Consider the following 20366-nt stretch of genomic DNA (forward strand, 5'->3'; position numbering starts at 1 on the left):
GGCCTACGCGCCCGTGTTCCGCGTTCCGGCACCGCCGCCTGGCGCGACCTCGGCTCACCGCAACCTCCGCCTCCCTGGTTCAAGCGATTCTCCTGCCTCAGCCTCCCAAGTAGCTGAGATTACAGGCATGCGCCACTGCTCCCGGCTAATTTTGTATTTTTAGTAGAGGCGGGGTTTCTCCATGTTGATCAGGCTGGTCTCTAATTCCTGACCTCAGGTGATCCGCCCGCCTTGGCCTCTCAAAGTGCTGGGATTACAAGTGTGAGCCATCACGCCTGGCAATCCTCCTTTCAAGAATGAAGCACCACAGCTTTGGGACAGTGACTAGGGTTATCACTCTCTGTCTGCCTTTACCACCCCTGGCTCCCATTCTGGACTTGGTGGGCTTTTGACTTTAAGGGACAATGGAAAAACAAAAAATATTTTATGAATGAAAGTAGTAAGTTCCTTCCAAATGAATGCTATATATGAAAGAGAGAGATTAAATACACAAACTCTATCCACTCTTGGTCCTAATTAATACAAAAATTCTTGCATGTCTTCACTGCTGAAATGGAAACTACCCACTTTTATCACCATTTTCTGAGTTTTCCAGCTTGTTTTCATTCTTAAATTACTGGGTTTTTTTGAAGAAGGACAGGAGGAGTCTGAATATACTGTTTATATTTAAAGGATGATGAAAATGTCAAGTAATGTTTTCTACGAAAGTAACAGGGATTCGTTCATTTCAAATGAGTACTAGATATGAAAGAGAGAGAGGCAGGGAGGAAGAAAGGAAGAATGAATAAGTGAACTGTAACCAACTTTAGTCCTAATTAACACACAAATCCTTACTGGTCCCCTTACTAAAATAGAAAGCAGAAGCTCTGTTGGTGCAGCAAGCCTATATGTGTTGCTTACCTGTTGTCTCACTACCACGTGTGCCTCTCTCTGCCCTACAATGTTGGAGCCAAGAGTTCAAAAATTAGATTTTCAAGCCTCACCTTTAGGTTCTGCCAGCAGGAAACACTGATGGACATTAAAAGATGTCTATCTTCACCCAGTTATTTTCAAATAACAAATATCTAGTCAATAAACCCTATTGCCTAAGGTTTCCCAATATGAAGAATAGGATCACACAGGCAGGACTTGAGCTGAAGGTTTTGTTAGAAACATCTCAAGATCCTCATGTGCATGTTTCAGAATGATGTTCTTACTAACTGGAGAGTGGTCATTGAAATAAAGAAGGATGGTCCTAAGGGATCACTAAAGGTTTAGTTCCTAGAATGCCAAGAATAAAAACTAGTCTCACCCTATTGATCTTGAAGAAAGATACAGAAATATTCTGCTATCGCTGTTTCCCAAAGCCATGGGCCTACAGGAGGTCAAACTTTCTACTCTATTTCCTGGTTGATCTGATGGTGTTCATTTCTATCATGGATACTAAATCTTTCTTAAAGGAATTAAACAACTATGTAGAATTATTATCAGTCTACTGTATTTGAAACACGACTTGTACACTAACAGCAGGTGGAGGACAGAGACCCTTCCATGCCTACATCCCAGCCTAGGTTCTGTTTTGAGATTATAATCCAGTCATCAAGAAGTATAGCCAAAGGCACAGCACATTTTATTTGTAAGATCAACTCCACATAAAAATTATACATAGTCATTGTATTATAAGAGACTATGCACGGGTATAATGGCCTATGTTTAAAAGGGGCACTTTTTAAAAACATATGAAGCACTGGGCACTATCCCAACCCAATGTCCTCTCAGGAAGTGGCATCAAAAAGTGATAAATCTGTAGTGAGTGGTTCAAAAATTAAATTTTAAGTAAGCTGTAGCAACAGAGTTTTCAGGATTGCCATGGAAAAACCTAGAATATAGCTACATTTGCACTTTCATTGACTAATGGATGAGACATATTAAGTAGAAGTGACTGATGAGATGCCTCTACCTACAGAGAAAAAAGAAAGGTAGTTAATAAAAAGTTTCCAATGTAACCCCTTGATAAACTTGGCACAGTAAACACACTGACTAATATATTTACCGGTGAACATGGAGGACCTACTATGTGCCAGGGATTAGAGGGAAGGGTTGAAAGAGTTGAAAATTTTTATTCAAGTGTCTGAGCACTATTTAAAGTGAGTGGTTTATCAACTCAGATTATGTTTAAACTATACTAGAGATTTTCATTTATTTGTCATAACTAGGGTAAAGGGAGACTTATTGACAAGACCAGGATATATGTAGACACATGGAAGTAGCATTTTTTCTAAACAGGATTGAAATGTAATGTGAGACTCATCATGTAGTTAGACACTATTTAAACAACAAATACCCTCCTTAGCAGAGATTTGAGCTTTTCCTTCCATATGTCAATATGATCATTTCTATGTGGACACTGCCATGTTTTGTCTCTTCTAAGGATCCTCACTGAGGAGTTTTGAAAATATGGAATCTGAGTCAATCCAAATAAGCTAGCATTGGTTAAGTTTCAGGGAGAATGAGAATTGGTAGAGAGAGGGTCATTTTGGAATTCTGTAAGATTGTTATGGATAGTGCTTGAAGTGGTATCCAAAGACGATGAGCTGAAAGTTTTAAAGAAGACACAATTTGCACATCAGATTACGTTTAAAAATAAACAAACCAGTAAGTCTCATTTTGTCTGAATTCATTTTTTTTCCTTTTACTTATCAGTAGTAGACTTACTACCACTGCTACCTCTCTGCCTTCTACTTGACTTTTTTTTTTAAGGATTAACAAACCTCCATTTAGGGGTGTTAGTCCAAAAAAAAAAAAAAAAAAAAAAAAAGTCCTACCATAGGAAATTGTATTCTAAACAAAAAACATCAGCTCTGGTGAGCTAAATAAAATCCCCAAGACAATCTCTTACAAGTATAAACTGAGAATCCTGGCTCTTTTAGAAGTTATCATTCATAAACTACTAAAAGGTTAACAGCGTTCATCCATTGATCCTGAAGATACAGCAAAGTTTCAGGGATTTCCCCAAAAGTCATAAGGCCATAGTATATTAAGAAAACATCTAAATTATTGCTTTTTTAAAATATTTTAATACAATTATGCCCATTCAAGCCCTTTGATTTATATAAGCTATCAAAATTAGGGGGGAAAAGTTAGGTATTATGTAGAATAAAGAACAACTTAGGCTAAGATTTTTTTAATTTGATCTTAAAGGGTTGAAAACTGAGAAATTTGGCTACTATTCCTGTTTCTGCAAGCATTCCCTGATCTGCGGGGTGGCAGTTAGGTGAGAAGGTGTGTTCAAGTCCTGACTTGCCATTCCCTAGCTACATGATCATGGGGACAATCACCTCTGAGCTCTGTTTAACCCGTTTTACCATATCTTACTTGGATTTCCCAAAAGCAGGACTTGGCAAGGATATTTATGTGCAGGTGATTTATTATAGAAGTGTTCCCAGTAAGGGAATGGGAGAAAAGCAGGACATAGAAGGTAAAGACAACAACAAGCAGGAATGCTATTTAAGGCAGAGTCCTAGCCTCAGTAGGACCCTCAAGAGAGCTCCAAAGTTAAATCCTGCCTCCAAGTTTATCCCTGACTCAAGAAACAGAGCTGGCTTTTCATGCCCCCAAATCACTCAATCATGAGAGTGGGAAGTATTTGTTAAATTTCCAAGCCCGATTGGTATCACTGAAAGCCAGATCACACAGAAGCAGGGAGAGGGACAAACAGAAATAGCAAGAGGGGTCCCAGGGCATTTGGGCAGAGCATCTGTAATGGCCAAAAGGCATTGATAAATACCTCATCATTGCACAGAGAAACTATGCAAACCAACCTCGCTCCAGGGTTGTAATGATGTAAAGCTTCATATTCCAAATGTTTTCCTTTTCATTAGTTCTTAGAGGGTAAACTGTGAACCATCTGGTTCATTATACTCACCCGTATACAATACACATGAAAGGAATTTTGCCAGTGACTCCTTTGTGCATTATATTACAGTGGAGTGCTGAATAAAAAACTGTTCCATATGAGAAAACCTAATGGGACAAAAATACTTTATAAGCTGATGTCATCTCACACAGGAGTTTTAAAGACATTTGAACAATGAACAGATCAAGATAAGATGTAATCTCTTTATACTACACCAAGGTCTCTCTGCAGAGAGCTGGAAAAAGAAAACTGATTCACCAGAAAAATTTTTAAAAAAACACCATCCAAGGCTTCTGATCATCAGTGCAATCAGTTAATATGTGTGGAAATAAAATAACAAGATTGTAATCTTGAAATGCCAGACTAGGAACAAGAGCTACAGCTTCTACTTAACAAGTTTTTTTTCTGATTTGGCTCTTAAACATTATCACAGTGCTGTATCCCAGATGTCTGAAAATATTGAACCAATTGAAGATTTGTGTTTTCTGAACACATGCTCATTGTGGAGATGTCAAAAACACTTATGTTGGTCCAGCGTGGTGGCTCACACCTGTAATCTCACCACTTTGGGAAGGTGAGGCAGAAGCAGGAGGATCACTTGAGCTCAGGAGACCAGCCTGGGCAATATAGCAAGATCTCATCTCTACTAAAAATCAAAAAACAATGAACCGGGTTGAGTGGTTCCAAGCCACTCAGGAGGCTGAGATGGGAGGATTACTTGAGTCCAGGAGGTGGAGGCTGCAGTGAGCTGTGATCATGCTGTAATCATGCCACTGCACTCCAGTCTTGATGACAGAACAAGACTCTGTCAAAAAAGAAAAAAAAGCCACTACGGTTATGGTCAAAGATTCATAATCTTAATACAGGAATAACTTCTGTAAATACATTTAGGTATATGTTTTTCTATTGATAATTTTTACAAAAATGTCGTACTGAATTACTATTTTTCAACCTGTTAAATAATGCAGCAAATATTCTCATAGAAATAAAATGTTTCCAAAAAGAATGAATAGAAATATAGAATTCAATAACATGATTATTTTCCCATTGTGTTGCTATTGAAGGTTATTTTAGTTGAGTATATAAATTGTATGTAAAGTGTGGAAAATAGATATTATATGCTCCTTACTTCTCTTGGTAATTATGTATTCAATAGTGATTTCTAGTATGCAAACTAAAGACCACCAAAAAATCCACTTCTTCATAAAACAATAAGAAAATGGCAGAAATTATCAAATTCAACATTTTTAAGACTCTGAATATTATCCTAAGTCTTGCAACAATTCAAGGAGCATTTATTCAAGAAAAAAATGATAGACTCTCAGTAAGAATGATAGCTTTTTGGCATTGTAACTTGTTCTATTTCAAGTTCCCTCTTCCCAGTACACAGTATCTATGAAAGCCAACAGCCTAGCAGGATCCAGAGGAAACAGATGGTTTGGAGCTCCTTAAAAGCCCCATCTTCAGAGAATTGTCATTTTTTTGACTTTTCCTGAAATCCTGGTTATTTGACTTGACTCTGAATGTGCTCAAGGGGAATAGACCTATAACAAGTAAAGAGATTGGATTAGTAACCAAAAACTACCCACAAAGAAAGTCCAGGCACCACCAGGCTCCACTACTCAATTCTATCAAACATGTAAAAAAAGAATTAGAACCAGTGCTTCACAAAATCTCCCAACAAATAGAAGTGGAGCAGAGGAGAGGCCAAGATGGTCAAGTAGAAACAGCTCCAGTCTGCAGCTCCCGCCGAGATGGAAATAAATGGTGAGTGAATTCTGCATTTCCAACTGAGGTACCCAGATTCTCTTATTGGGACTGACTAGGCTGTTGGTACAACCCACAGAGAGCAAGAAAAAGCAGGGTGGGGTGATGGTTCACCCAGGAGCTGCACAGGGAAAAGGGCCGTCCCTCCCCTAGTCAAGGGAGGCAGTGAGAGATTGTGCTACCCATCTGGGGAGCTACACTTTTCCCATGGATTTTTACAACCCACAGAACCGGAGATTACTTCATGAGCCCACACCACCAGGGCCTTGGGTCTCAAGCACAAAGCTTTGCAGACTCATGACAGCTGCTCAGGTCAGCAGCCGCTCAGGCAGGCACTAAGCTGCAGGAGTTTTTGCCTACTCCAGCAGCTCCTGGAACTCCAGTGAGGCAAGAGATTCATCCACTACTGTGGGAAGGAAACTGAAGCCAGGGTGCCAAGCAGCCTTGCTCAGCAGATCACACTCCCACAGAACCCTGCAAGCTATGACCCACTGTCTTGGAATCCCCACTGGCCAGCACAGCAGCCTGCAGTCTGCCTAAGATGACTGAGTACCTGGGGGGAGGGGCCACCACCATTACTGCAGCTCTAGTCAGCGGTTGGGGGATTCACCCCAGTGCAGTGCACCTGCTCTGCTAAGGGACAGCCAGACTGCTTCCTTAAGCAGGTCCCTGATTCCATGCCTCCTTACTGCATAAGACCTCCCAACAGGGGTTGCCAGACACCTCACACAGGAAAGTAACAGCTGGCATCTGGTCAGTCCTGCCCTGGGACAAAGCTCCCAGAGGAAGGCACAGGCAGCAATCTTTGCTGTTCTGCGGCCTCAACAGGCGATACCCAGGCAAACAGGGTCTGAAGTGAACCCCCAGAAAATGCAGCAGGCTTGCAGAAGAGTGGTCTGAACGTTCAAAGAAAAACAAACAGAAAGCAACAACATCAACAAAAAAAGACCCCACAAAAACTCCATCCAAAGGTCAACAGCCTCAAAGGTCAAAGGTAGATACATCCAAGAAGATGAGGAAAAATCAACACAAAAATGCTGAAAATTCCAAAAGCCAGAATGCCTCTTCTCCTCCAAATGATTACAACACCTCTTCAGCAAGGGCACAGAACTGGGCTGAATCTGAGATAGATGAACTGACAGAAGCAGGCTTCAGAAAGTGGGTAATAATGAACTTCGCTGAGCTAAAGGATTATGTTCTAACCCAAAGTAAAGAAGCTAAGAATCAGGATAAAAGATTACAAGAGCTTTTAACTAGAATAACCAGTTTAGAGAAAAACATAATGACCTGATGGAGCTGAAAAACACAGCACAAGAACTTTATGATGCAAACACAAGTATCAATAGCTGAATTGGCCAAAGTGGAAGAAAGAATATCAGAGCTTGAAGAATATATTGTTGAAATAAGGCAAGCAGACAAGATTAGAGAAAAAAGAATGAAAAGAAATGAACAAAACTTCTGAGAACTATGGGACTATGGAAAAAGACCAAACCTATGAGTGATTGGAGTACCTGAAGGAGACGGGGAAGATGGAACCAAGTTTGGAAAACACACTTCAGGATATCATCCAGGAGAACTTCCTAACCTAGCAAGACAGACTAACCTTCAAATTCAGGAAATCCAGAGAACCCCAATAAGATACTCCACGAGAAGATCAACCCCAAGACACATAATCATCAGATTTTCCAACGTTGAAATGAAGGAAAAAAAATGTTAAGGGCAGTCAGAGAGAAAGGCCAGGTAACCTACAAAGGTAAGCCCATCAGACTAACAGCAGGCCTCTCAGTGGAAACCCCATAAGCCAAAAGAGATTGGGGGCCAATATTCAACATTCTTAAAGAAAAGAATTTCCATCTCAGAATTTCATATCCAGCCAAACAAAGCTTCATAAGAGAAGGAAAAATAAAATCCTTTTCAGACAAGAAAATGCTAAAGGATCTCATCACCAGAAGGCCTTCCTTGCAAGAGTTCCTGAAGGAAGCATTAAATATGGAAAGGAAAAATCATTAACGACCACTACAAAAACACACTAAAGTACACAGACCAATGACACTGTGAAGCAACTACATTAACAAGTCTGCAAAATTAACCAGCCAGCATCATGATGACAGGACCAAATTCACAAATAGCAATATCAACCTTAAATGTAAATGTGCTAAATGCCCCAATTAAAAGACACAGAATGGCAATCTGGATAAAAAGACAAGATCAATTGGTGTGCTGTATTCAAGAGACACATCTCATATGCAAAGACATAAATAGGATAAAAATAAGGGGATGGAGGAAAGTTTACCAAGCAAATGGAAAGCAGAACAAAGCAGGAGTTGCAATCCTAGTTTCTGACAAAATAGAATTTAAACCAACAAAGGTCAAAAAAGACAAAGAAGGTCATTACATGGTAAAGGGTTCAATTCAACAAGAAAAGCTAACTATCCTAAATATATATGAACCCAACACAGGAGCACCCAGATTCATAAAATAAGTTCTTAAAGACCTACAAAGAGACTTAGACCCCCACACAATAGTGGGAGACTTTAATACTGCACTGTCAATATTAGATCAGACAGAAAATTAACAAAGATATTCAGGACTTGAACTCAGCTCTGGATCAAGCAGACCTGATAGATATCTACAGAACTCTACACCCCAAAACAACAGAATATACATTCTTCTCAGCGCCACATGACACTTACTCTAAAATTCATCACATAATTGGAAGTAAAACACTCCTCTGCAAATGCAAAAGAACTGAAATATAACAGTCTCTCAGACCACAGCATAATCAAATTAGAACTCAAGATTAAGAAACCCACTCAAAACCACACAATTACATGGAAATTGAACAACCTGCTCCTGAATGACTTCTGGGTAAATAATGAAATTAAGGCAGAAATCAAGTTCTTTGAAACCAATGAGAACAAGGAGACAATGCATCAGAATCCCTGGGAGGCAGCTAATGCAGTGTTAAGAGGGAAATTTATAGCACTAAATGCCCACATCAAAAAGCTAAAAAGATTTCAAATTAACACCTAACATCAAAACTAAAAAGAACTAGAGAAACAAGAGAAACCCCAGAGCTAGCAGAAGACAAGAAATAGCCAAGCTCAGAGAAGAACTGAAGGAAATAGAGACACGAAAAACCCTTCGAAAAAAATCAATGGATCTAGAAGCTGCTTTTTTGGAAAAAAAAAAATCAACAAAATAGGTAGACCACTAGCTAGACTAATAAAGAAGAAAATAGAGAAGATTCATATAAACACATTCAGAAATGGTAAGGGGGATACCACCACTGACCCTACAGAAATACAACCAACCATCAGAGAATACTATAAACACCTCAAACTAGAAAATCTAGAAAAAATGGATAAACTCCAGGACACGTACACTCTTCCAAGACTGAACCAGGAAGTTGAATCCCTGAATAGATCAATAACAAGTTCTGAAATTGAGGCAGTAATAAATAGCCTACCAAACAACAACAACAACAAAAGGCCAGGACCAGTTGGATTTACAGCTGAATTCTACCAGAGATACAAAGGGGAGCTGGTGCCATTCCTTCTGAAACTATTCCAAACCATTGAAAATAAGGAACTCCTCTCTAACTCATGTTATGAGGCCAGCATCATTCTGATACCAAACCCTGACAGAGATACAACAAAAAAAGAAAACTTCAGGCCAATATCCCTAATGAATATCAATGTGAAAATCCTCAATAAAATACTGGCAAACTGAATCTAGCAGCACATCAAAAAGCTTATACACCACAATCAAGTTGGCTTCCTCCCCAGGATACAAGACTGGTTCAACATATGCAAATCAATAAATGCAATTTGTCACATAAACAGAACTAAAGACAAAAACCATAAGATAATCTCAATAGATACAGAAAAGTCCTTTGAGAAAATTCAACATCCCTTCATGTTAAAAACTCTCAATAAACCAAGTATTGAAAGAACATACCTCAAAACAGTAAGAGCCATTTATGACAAACCCACAGCCAATATCAGAATGAAAGGGCAAAACCTGTATACTTTCCCCTTGAAAAATGGCACAAGACAAAGACGCCCTCTCTCAGCACTCTTATTCAACATAGCTGGAAGTTCTGGCCAGAGCAATCAGGCAAAAGAAAGAAAGGAATGGTATTCACATAAGAAGAGAGAAAGTCAAATTGTCTTTGTTTGCAGATGATGTGATCCTATATCTAGAAAACCCCATGGACTCAGCCAAAAGCTTCTTAAGCTGATAAACAACTTCAGGAAAATCTCAGGATACAAAATTAATGTGCAAAAATCACAAGCATTCCTATACACCAAAAACAGACAAGCAGAGAGCCAAATTATAAATGAACTCCCATTCACAATTGCCACAAAGAGAATAAAATGCCTAGGAATACAGCTAACAAGGGAAGTGAAGGACTTCCTCAAGGAGAACTACAAATCACTGCTCAAGGAAACCAGAGAGAACACAAACAGATGAAAAAACATTCCATGCTCTTGGATAGGAAGAATCAATGTCGTAAAAATGCCCATACTGCCCAAAGCAATTTCTAGATTCAATGCTCTTCCTATTAAACTACCATTGACATTCTTGACAGAATTAGAAAAAAAAAAAACTATTTTAAAAATCATATGGAATGGAAAAAGAGCTTGTAGAGCCAGGACAATCCTAAACAAAAAGAACAAAGCTGGAGGCATCATGCTACCCAACCTCAAACTATACTACAAGGCTACAGTAATCAAAACAGCATGGTACTGGTGCAAAAACGGACACATTAACCAACGAAACAAAATAGAGAACTCAGAAGTAAAACTGCACATCTACAACCATCTGATCTTTGACAAACCTGACAAAAACAAGCAATGGGGAAAGGATTTCCTATTTAATAAATGGTGCTGGGAGAACTGGCTAGTCATATGCAGAAAATTGAAACTGGATCCCTTTCTTCTACCTTACACAAAAACTAACTCAAGATGGATTAAAGACTTAAATGTAAAACCCAAAACTATAGAAACCCTAGAAGAAAATCTAGGCAATACCATTCAGATCATACACATGGGCAAAGATTTTATGATGACATCGCCAAAAGCAATTGCAACAAAAGCAAAAATTGACAAATGGGATCTAATTAAACTAAAGAGCTTCTGCACTGCAAAAGAAACTATCATCAGAGCAAACAGACAACCTACAGAATGGGAGAAAATTTTTGCAGTCTATCCATCTGACAAAGGTCTAATATCCAGAATCTACAAGGAACGTAAGCAAGTTTACAAAAAAAAAAAACCACAAAAACAAAAAAAACATTAAAAAGTGGGCAAAGGGGTGTGGTGGCTCATGCCTGTAATCCCAGCACTTTGGGAGGCCAAGGCACATGAATCACTTGAGGGCAGGAGTTCAAGACCAGCCTGACCAACTTGGTGAAACCCAGTCTCTACTAAAAATACAAAAAAAATTTAGCTGGGCATGGTGGCACATGCCTGTACTCCCAGCTACTCGGGAGGCTGAGGCAGTAGAATCACTTGAATCTGGGAGGCAGAGGTTGCAGTGAGCCAAGACCACACCACTGCACTCCAGCCTGGGTGACAGAGCAAGACTCCATCTCAAAAAAAAAAAAAAAAAAAGTGGGCAAATGACATGAACAGACACTTCTCAAAATAAGACATACATTTGGCCAAAAAACATAAGAATAAAAGCTCAACATCACTATCATTAGATAAATGAAAATTAAAACCACAATGAGATACCATCTCACACCAGTCAGAGTGGCGATTATTAAAAAGTCAAGAAACAACAGGTGCTAGAGAGGTTGCAGAGAAATAGGAACTCTTTTACACTGTTGGTGGGAATGTAAATTAGTTCCACCACTGTGGAAGACAGTGTGGTGATTCCTAAAAGATTTACAGCTGGAAATACCATTTGACCAAACAATCTCATTACTGGGTATATACCCAAAAGAATACAAATTCTATTACAAGGATTCATGCACGTGTATGTTCACTGCAGTACTATTCACAATGGCAAAGACATGGAATCAACCCAAATGCCCATCAATGATAGATTGGATAAAGAAAATGTGGTACATACATACCATGGAATACTATGCAGCCATAAAAAGGAATGAGATTATGTCCTTTGCAGGGACTTAGGTGAAGCTGGAAGCCATTGTCCTCAGCAAGCTAATACAGGAACAGAAAACCAAACACTGCATGTACTCACTTAAAGGTGGGGGCTGAACAATGAAAACACATGGACACAGAGAAGGGAACAACACACATAGGGGTTTGTCAGGGGAGGGTGGGGAAGTAGAGCATTAGGAAAAATAGTTAATGCGTGCTGGGCTGGATACCTAGGTGATGGATTGATAGTTGCAGCAAACCACCATGGCATACATTTACCTATGTAACAAATCTGCACATCCAGCACATGTACCCCGGAACTTAAAATAAAATTTTAAGAAATTAAAATAAATATTTTTTAAAAAAAGAAATAGAAGAGGGCACATTATTCAACTCATTCTATGAGGTATTACCCTGATATTAAAACCAAAGACATCACAAAAAGAAACTATAGCTCAATGTACCTTATGAATATACATAAAAAAACTTCCAACCCAAATGCCCATCAATGATAGATTGGATAAAGAAGATGTGGTACATATGCACCATGGAATAGTATGCAACCATAAAAAGGAAGAAGATCATGTACTTTGCTGGGACATGGATGGAGTTGGAAGCCATTATCCTCCACAAACTAATGCAGGAACAGAAAATCAAATACCGCATGTTTTCACTTATAAGTGGGAGCTGAATGATGAGAACACAGGGACACATGGGGGACAACAACACACACTGGGGCCTGTCAGGGGGATGGGGAGGGAGAACATCAGGAAGAATAGCTAATGCATGCTGGGCTTCATACCTAGGTGATGGGATGATCTGTGTAGCAAACCACCCTGGCACATGTTTACCTATGTAACAAACCTGCATATCCTGCACATGTACCCCTGAACTTAAAGTTGAAGAAAAAAAAGAAGAAATCATTGTCTAACCATACCCCCCAACAAAAAATAAAAACTTCAGCATACCATATCCAGCAACATCTAAAAAGGATTAAGCAGTATGACTAAATGGGATTTATCCCAGGAAAAGGATATGTTGGCTCCACATAACAAAAATCAATGTAATACACCATATTAATACAAGAAACGGCAAAACCCATATGATCATTTCAGTAGTTTCAGGGGAAAAAAACTATAAAATTAAATACCATTTATGATAAAAACTCTCCACAACTAAAGATAAAAGGGGACAGCCTCAACCTGATTAAGAGCACCTGTGAAAATCCCACAGCCAGCATCATATTTAACGATGAAAGACTGAAAGCTTTTCCCTTATAATCAGAAATAATACAAAGATGTTCACTCTCACAACTTGTATCCGATATTGTCTGGAGGTTCTAGCTAGGAACATTAGGCAAGAAGATAAAACAAAAATTATCCAGATTGGAAAGGAAGATTTAAACTATCTCTATTTAAAGATGACATGAGGCCTGGCACAGTGGCTCACACCTGTAACCCCATCACTTCAGGAGGCCAAGGTGGGCAGATCACTTGAGGTCAGAAGTTCGAGACCAGCCTGCCCAACATGATGAAATCTGGTATCTACTAAAAATAAAAAAATAAATAGCTGGACGTGGTGGCACACACCTGTAGTCCCAGCTACTTGGGAGACTTGAGGCAGCAGAATTGCTTGAACCCAGGAGGTGGAGGTTGCAGTGAGCTGAGTTCATGCCACTGCACTCTAGCCTGGGCAACAGATTAAGACTGCATAGAGAGAGAGAGAGACAGACAGACAGACAGACAGACATGATCTTGTATATAGAAAATCATAAGAGATCCACCCAAAAAAAAAAAAACTATTACAACTAATAAGCATGCTCACTAATGTTGTAGAAGACAAGATCAATTGACAGAAATCAATTATATTTCTGTGTACTAGCAATGAACAATTTGGAAAGAAAATTAATAAAACAGCTTCAACTTCAGTTGGATCCTGGCAGCGGCTGCAGCGGTTCTCTTCTGTGTCTCTCTTTGCCACCTCCTTTTCACTTCAGGAACACGTGTGCACATATATTTGTTTAAATAACTATTCTTAATTCTTTTGCATATATAACCAGGAATTAAATTGCTGTCTGTTATTTAAGCCACTGCAAGATTCTTCCCTTCTTCCCAATAGTAAAGCAGGAATATTAGAAATGTTTTATATTTGAAAAAGACCTGTATGTGAACCCAGAATCCTTAACCTTGGTTTTCTTTAACCTCTCTAGAAAAACCCTTATCTGTGAAATATTTTATCATTAATCATATTAATGTTTTCATTTTGCGCAAAGCAATTAGTACTCAATTTAAAATTATCTTCCTTTAAAAGTAGCTAAGTTTGCTGTGTCCAGCAAGAGACTGACAGTCATGGCTGTGTGACCTTTTGTAGGTTACTTAATCTTTTTGAACTTCATTATCCTCTTCTGTACAATGGAGATAATAAGACCTACCTCACAGGATTATTGTGCAGTCCCTGTCTTTCTTAAGACAGAAAAAGTTTCACATTGAAGCTAACCCATCATTTAACCACTCTTCTAAGCACCATATATTTTGTTTCACAAATTTGCTATTCATTCAGAAAAATAATTTGAAAAGTGAGTAAATTCTACACAATTATAGTTCTCAAATGACTTGTACATTATGGTTCCTGTTCACATTTTACTACATGTAATCTTCTAAGGTTTTTAGATTTCTTTGGAGGTTGGAGGTGGCAATATCGCGAAGGCAGCTAACTTTTCAACATTCTTGGATCAAGCTGATATTTTGTTGAAAAGAATTCCTGCATTTCTAAAAGAACTAGGGCTGAAGCAAAAATCAGTTCCAATGAACAGGTGTCCAAATGGGGTGTTTAATAAAATCTAATCATTTTAAACAACTCTGGTGTTTCAGTGTTTTGTTTTGATCCTGTGAGTATTAAAACTAGTATTTTAGGTGAGTGGTAAAGAAAGAAACCAAACAATAGAATAAAGAGTTGTTCCCAGGAAAGAACTGAAGTTGGGACAAATAAATTATTAACTTTGATTGTTAGACCTTTCATTGAAGACATTCAGCCAAAGACTCGTCATCTTTAGAAAAATAAAAGACTAGGCAACTCCAAAAAATTAAATATACAGTTACCATTTGAGCCACAAATTTCAGTCCTAGGTATTTACCCAACACAATCGAAAACAAATGTTTACACATAAACATGTACACAAATGTATAGCAGTAACAAAAAATGAAAACAATTATTCAGCCATAAAAAAGAGTGCAGTATTGAGACATGCTATGATATAGATAAACTTTGAAAACATGCTAAGCAAAAGTCACGAAAGGCCACATATTGTATGATTGAATTTATATGACATATCCAGAGTATGCAAATCTATAGAAAGAGAAATTAGACTTGTGGTTGCCTATAACTAGGGGAGAGGAGGCAGTGGAGTGACCGCTGATAGGTATGGGTGCATTTTTGAGAAGTGATTAAAATATCCTGGAATTAGAGAGCAGTGATTGTTGTACAACTTTGTCAATGTACTAAAAACCACTGTATTGTACACTTAAATGTTTAATTATTCTTTCCTAATCCATGCCTGCTACTTAAACTGATTACTACAGTCCTTCATTTTGTTTTTAATACTGTTGAAATTCTAGATCCTGCCCTTTAAATGGAAAATCTTTATAATAAATTATAAACCTAAGAAAGAAATGAAGCCACCAAGGCAGAGATTCTTTGACTCATAAAACTCCAAGAATCTGATTTGAATCAAAATACTCATATGAATATTAACATTGCTTTTGTATACTATGGAAATTATTCACAATAGCAAAGACTTGGAACCAACCCAAATGTCCAACAATGATAGACTGGATTAAGAAAATGTGGCACATATACACCATGGAATACTATGCAGCCATAAAAAATGATGAGTTCATGTCCTTTGTAGGGACATGGATGAAACTGGAAATCATCATTCTCAGTAAACTATCGCAAGAACAAAAAACCAAACACTGCATATTCTCACTCATAGGTGGGAATTGAACAATGAGAACACACGGACACAGGAAGGGGAACATCACACTTCGGGGACTGTTGTGGAGTGGGGAGGGATAGCATTGGGAGATATACCTAATGCTAGATGACGAGTTAGTGGGTGCAGCACACCAGCATGGCACATGTATACTTACGTAAGTTAACTGCACATTGCGCACATGTACCATAAAACCTAAAGTATAATAATAATAATAATAATAATAAAAGAAAACATTTTAAACATTAACCAAATTGTTCCATATACAATCTGTCCTTGAAAGGTAATTTTAAAGGGGTCTTATAAGACCCTGAAAACTTTAGAAATGGTTTTCATGCCACAGGGGGAAAAAAAAATCTTCAAAAGAAACCTACAGCTCTGATTGGTTATTCTACTTCATAGTTTGTGGCTCCTGTAATAACATTGTGGCTGATGTCTCTGCCTCTCTTAGTGTCTCATATTTAGTTGTATAAACTTTGTAAAGTTGGCTTATTAATTCTTTGGCCTTTGTAATGATTTCCCTATATCCATAATAAGTCATACTTTGAAATATGGGAAAAACCACAAAGGCCAAAGAAATTAGAAATCTGCAAACTTTCATGTGGTAAGTTTTGTAGATGTGAAACAGCAGATTGAAGGAAATCAGAATTGTTTGTATAGGACACACATATCTCTAAATGGGAGAGTGTGGGTGTGGTTATTCACCACTTAATTTTCCTATAAATATACTACCTTTTTTTTTTTTTTTTTGAGACGGAGTCTCACTCTGTTGCCCAGGCTGGAGTGTAGTAGCATGATCTCAGCCCACTGCAACCTCTGCCTCCCAGGTTCAAGCAATTCTCCCTGTCTCAGCCTCCTGAGTTGCTGAGATTACAGGTGGCCGCTAGGCTAATTTTTGTATGTTTAGTAGAGACAGGGTTTTGCCATGTTGGCCAGGCTGGTCTCAAACTCTTGACCTCAGGTGATCCGCCTGCCTCGGCCTCCCAAAATATACTATTTTTGTCATATTGTAAAACCACTGCATACTGAATGCAGAGTCCACTTTTCTTCCTCCACCAAAAGTTAATGTTGAATAGTCTGTATGTTGCTGTCAGAAAACTCTCGCTCTACTCCTCCCTAGTTCTATTGCCTTAATCACCTGGATTCAACTTCATTCCAGTGATAAAACCAGAGAAAAGCAAAAGATACAGGAGATTTTATCATCAACTTCTATTAAGCATTCAAGGATCAAAAAATTCCAATCTTTTTTTTTTTTTGAGACAGTCTCGCTCTGTCACCCAAGCTGGGGTGCAGTGACGCAATCTTGGCTCACTGCAACCTCCACCTCTCGGGTTCAAGCGATTCTCCTGCCTCAGCCTCCTGAGCAGCTGGGACTGGACAGGCACATGCCACCACGCCTGGCTAATTTTTCATATTTTTTTTAGTAGAGACAGCATTTCACCGTGTTAGCCAGGATGGTCTCGATCTCCTGACCTCATGATGTGTCCGCCTCGGCCTCCCAAAGTGCTGGGATTATGGGGTAAGCCACTATGCCTGGCCAAAACTTCCAATCTTAACTAAACTGTTTCAAAACTTGACAAGGGGCATATGAGAAAGAACGAATTATAGACCAATCTCATTCATGGCCATAGATGTCAAAATTAGAAACAACATACTAGCAAATCCGCCTCCACCTCAAACCTCCTCAGATGTTTTTTTCCTCTGATTTCCCCTAGTGAATTCTACCTCTGCTGTCACCCATTTTTTCATCGCCTTCTTCTTCAAAGGAAGAATGTAAATCCCAGTTTACCAACATGCAAGTTTCAGTTACATATCTGTTGAACAGATGCATGATCTATGGTAAACTGTTACCCATTTTTGCCTCAGTTACTATGAAAACTAGGAACAATGCCTGCTTTACAATGCTTCTAGACTTTAGGGGATGTAAGGACTAAAAAAGACTTGAGAGTGCTTGGATAGTTATACTACTATATATGTTGAAGCATTCTCCTCCACAATGGGCTATGTGCCATGATATTTTATGGCCAAGTCAAGATTCCCACTGGTCTTCCTATCCTGAAAGTACCAAATTCAAGTAATTCAAGAGCCATAAAAAAATCTCACACTGACAGTACACACAGTGCTACTGCAAGGTACAACCTAGGGGTTAGTTTATTATTTGAACTGCTTGCAGCTCTTACCTCTTTCTGAATCTCACACTCAGTGTCAGGGTAATTAAACTCATATCCCTTCGCAGTTACATTGGTTACAGGACAGCCAGTTCCCAGAGACGCTTCATCAGAATGCAAAATACGATCTTGACCAAGTAAAGTTGGTTCAGCCACAACCCAGAACATAGAGGAAGTACATCCTACTGGCACTGTTGAAAAAAAAAATTTTTGTTAAAGATTTAGATAGCAGTTTTATGCTAAACAACACCCAGAGAAAGTTTGAACATAGCATATTTAAACATATATATATACACCACTGTAAAACAGCCTTGAGAGATACAATATGATCACTCAGATGAAATGGTAAAATTGTAAATGAAGGATCAGTCCCATTCAAGCTTATCTGGAAACAACCTCTGTCTCCTCCCCTGCCAGTACTGTTTCCTTAAAAGTTCAACATTAAGCTAAATATGGGATGCTGTCTCTGCTTCTTTTGCTGTATGGGGCTGCCCATGGATTGGGGGAGCCTCAAGCTGGTGTGCTAGCCTTGAGTTCACATAATTAGGCCAGTGTAAATGACGGATAGGGCACTGAAGCTGTAGCTTCTATGGCCTCTGACTCTCATCCCTGGCAGACATCTACATCCCGTGTGGGTGAAGAGACAAGGGAAACTGTACCTTGGGGCATTTGCTAGACCTGCCAATAAGATGAAGATCTGCACCTGCTCTGTCTTCACCCTGTATCCTTCTATGATGCAAAAGGAAGATAGTCTCAGATTAAAACCTTGTGTGGTGAGTCTGTCAACTCAAAACATTCACAGCTGTGGTGCTGCAACAGCATTTCTTCATTTTGTGTCCATTAATTCTACTACCAGAAGCATATCCAAAAAACATTTGTAGACAAAAACATGTCCTATAGATACAGCAATTCATCACTGTATTTTCATGATTAAAAAAAACTAGAAATAACAAAATTACATGTATTTTATATGTATTATTTCTATCCAATAACTTTTTACATAAAGAAAAATATATAGTTTAGATGAGAAAAGATTACTGTAAAATATGGAAAAAGTAAGTGGAATGCAAATAAAACTATTAATATTAATGATAACAACTTTATGACTTAGGGAGAATAAGAAGTGAAAGGAGAAAGAATGAAGAACTTTATTTTCTCAACCTGATTTATAATCACTAACTCATGACCACTTAGGAGGCAACAGGGCAGGACAGGAGGCAGGTGGCAGGATTATGAGTGGGAGATCAGGATGGGAGGTGGAAGAGCAAGTTGAAACCTTAAATAGAGAAATATTTTTCCACAGGTAGCGTGAATAGGGTGACAAAACACAACAGAAAACACCTAAATCCAGAGGAAGAATAAAACTAGCTCTTTCCCAAGTATTAGGATAAACTAGATAAATCACTTGTTTTGTGGGGTGGTAGAGAGCAAACAAGAGAAAGCAATACCACTACAGCAGTCAGAAAACTATATTGGAAAGTCACTTCTACTCAACACAGCAAAGAGTAAAAGGCCCACAACCACTAAGAAACTATGCCTTCAAACAACAAAACATAAAGGTCACTTGTACCTGACTCTTGCTCAGAAAGAGTCAAAATCGTGCACAAAAGGAAAGACGACTGTAACCTCACAAAATCTTTCATGACGTCAGCTGCCAACTAATGACCCCTGAAAAATTCAGGAAATTGGAAGCAGCTGCCCTGCTTTGGATACTTTTATACCTGCTTCCACACCCAGCTGACTACATTTACAAATCACTTCTGCCAATGGCTCATATTTTCCAGGAATGTATTGTTTTTGCCAATTTAAATTGCTTAATGTTTGGAAAATACAGTAAGTATAAAGAACAAAATTAAAACTCTTTATAAAAACCACTATTTTTATATTCACAGAAAGAATTTTTTCTCCCTGCTGAAACTTGACATTCTCTTGATCACTCCAGAACCAAAATCAGGGCTGCAAATAAAGTGTCATTGACAAATCTTTGAGAACTGTGACTTCTTCAAGCCCTCCAAAGTTCCTAGAACAGAATGTTCACAGAGGGTCAATGCATGTTTATTGAATTGTTGGGAAATGATTTTCAAACTTTAGCAGCACCAAAAACACCTGCAGCACTTGTTAATACACCGATAACTGAACTGTGTTCTGGAGATTCTTATTCAGGGCTGGGAATGGGAGGGCCAAGAATTTACATTTCTGAAAGTTTCCAGGTGCTGCTGATGCTGCTGACACCAGGATCACACTTTGAGATCGTGCCTCAGGCATGGTCACTTTAGAAAGTATTTATTTCAATGGCTCCCAAATTTTAGATTAATTTTCAAAATTATCTGGAACACCATTTAAAAATATGTGTATTCTAACCCCAGTCTAGTCCATTGAGATCTGTTGTAGCTGGAAATGTAAGAATGCATATGAGTCACTGCAGGGTCTTG

General features: G+C 38.6%; 1 protein-coding gene across 1 annotated transcript; it reads right to left on the minus strand.

The window, feature by feature from the left end:
* Positions 1-1858: 1858 nt before the first annotated feature.
* Positions 1859-19577, minus strand: OOSP3 (oocyte secreted protein family member 3). The gene is given in 5 exon segments (XM_054437356.2): positions 1859-1939; positions 2420-2573; positions 3905-4002; positions 17947-18125; positions 19505-19577. Coding segments are annotated over 5 exon segments (585 nt in total).
* Between the last annotated feature and the right edge of the window lie 789 nt (positions 19578-20366).

This window comes from Pongo pygmaeus, chromosome 9, assembly GCF_028885625.2.
Source record: "Pongo pygmaeus isolate AG05252 chromosome 9, NHGRI_mPonPyg2-v2.0_pri, whole genome shotgun sequence".
NCBI classification, from domain to species: Eukaryota; Metazoa; Chordata; class Mammalia; order Primates; family Hominidae; genus Pongo; species Pongo pygmaeus.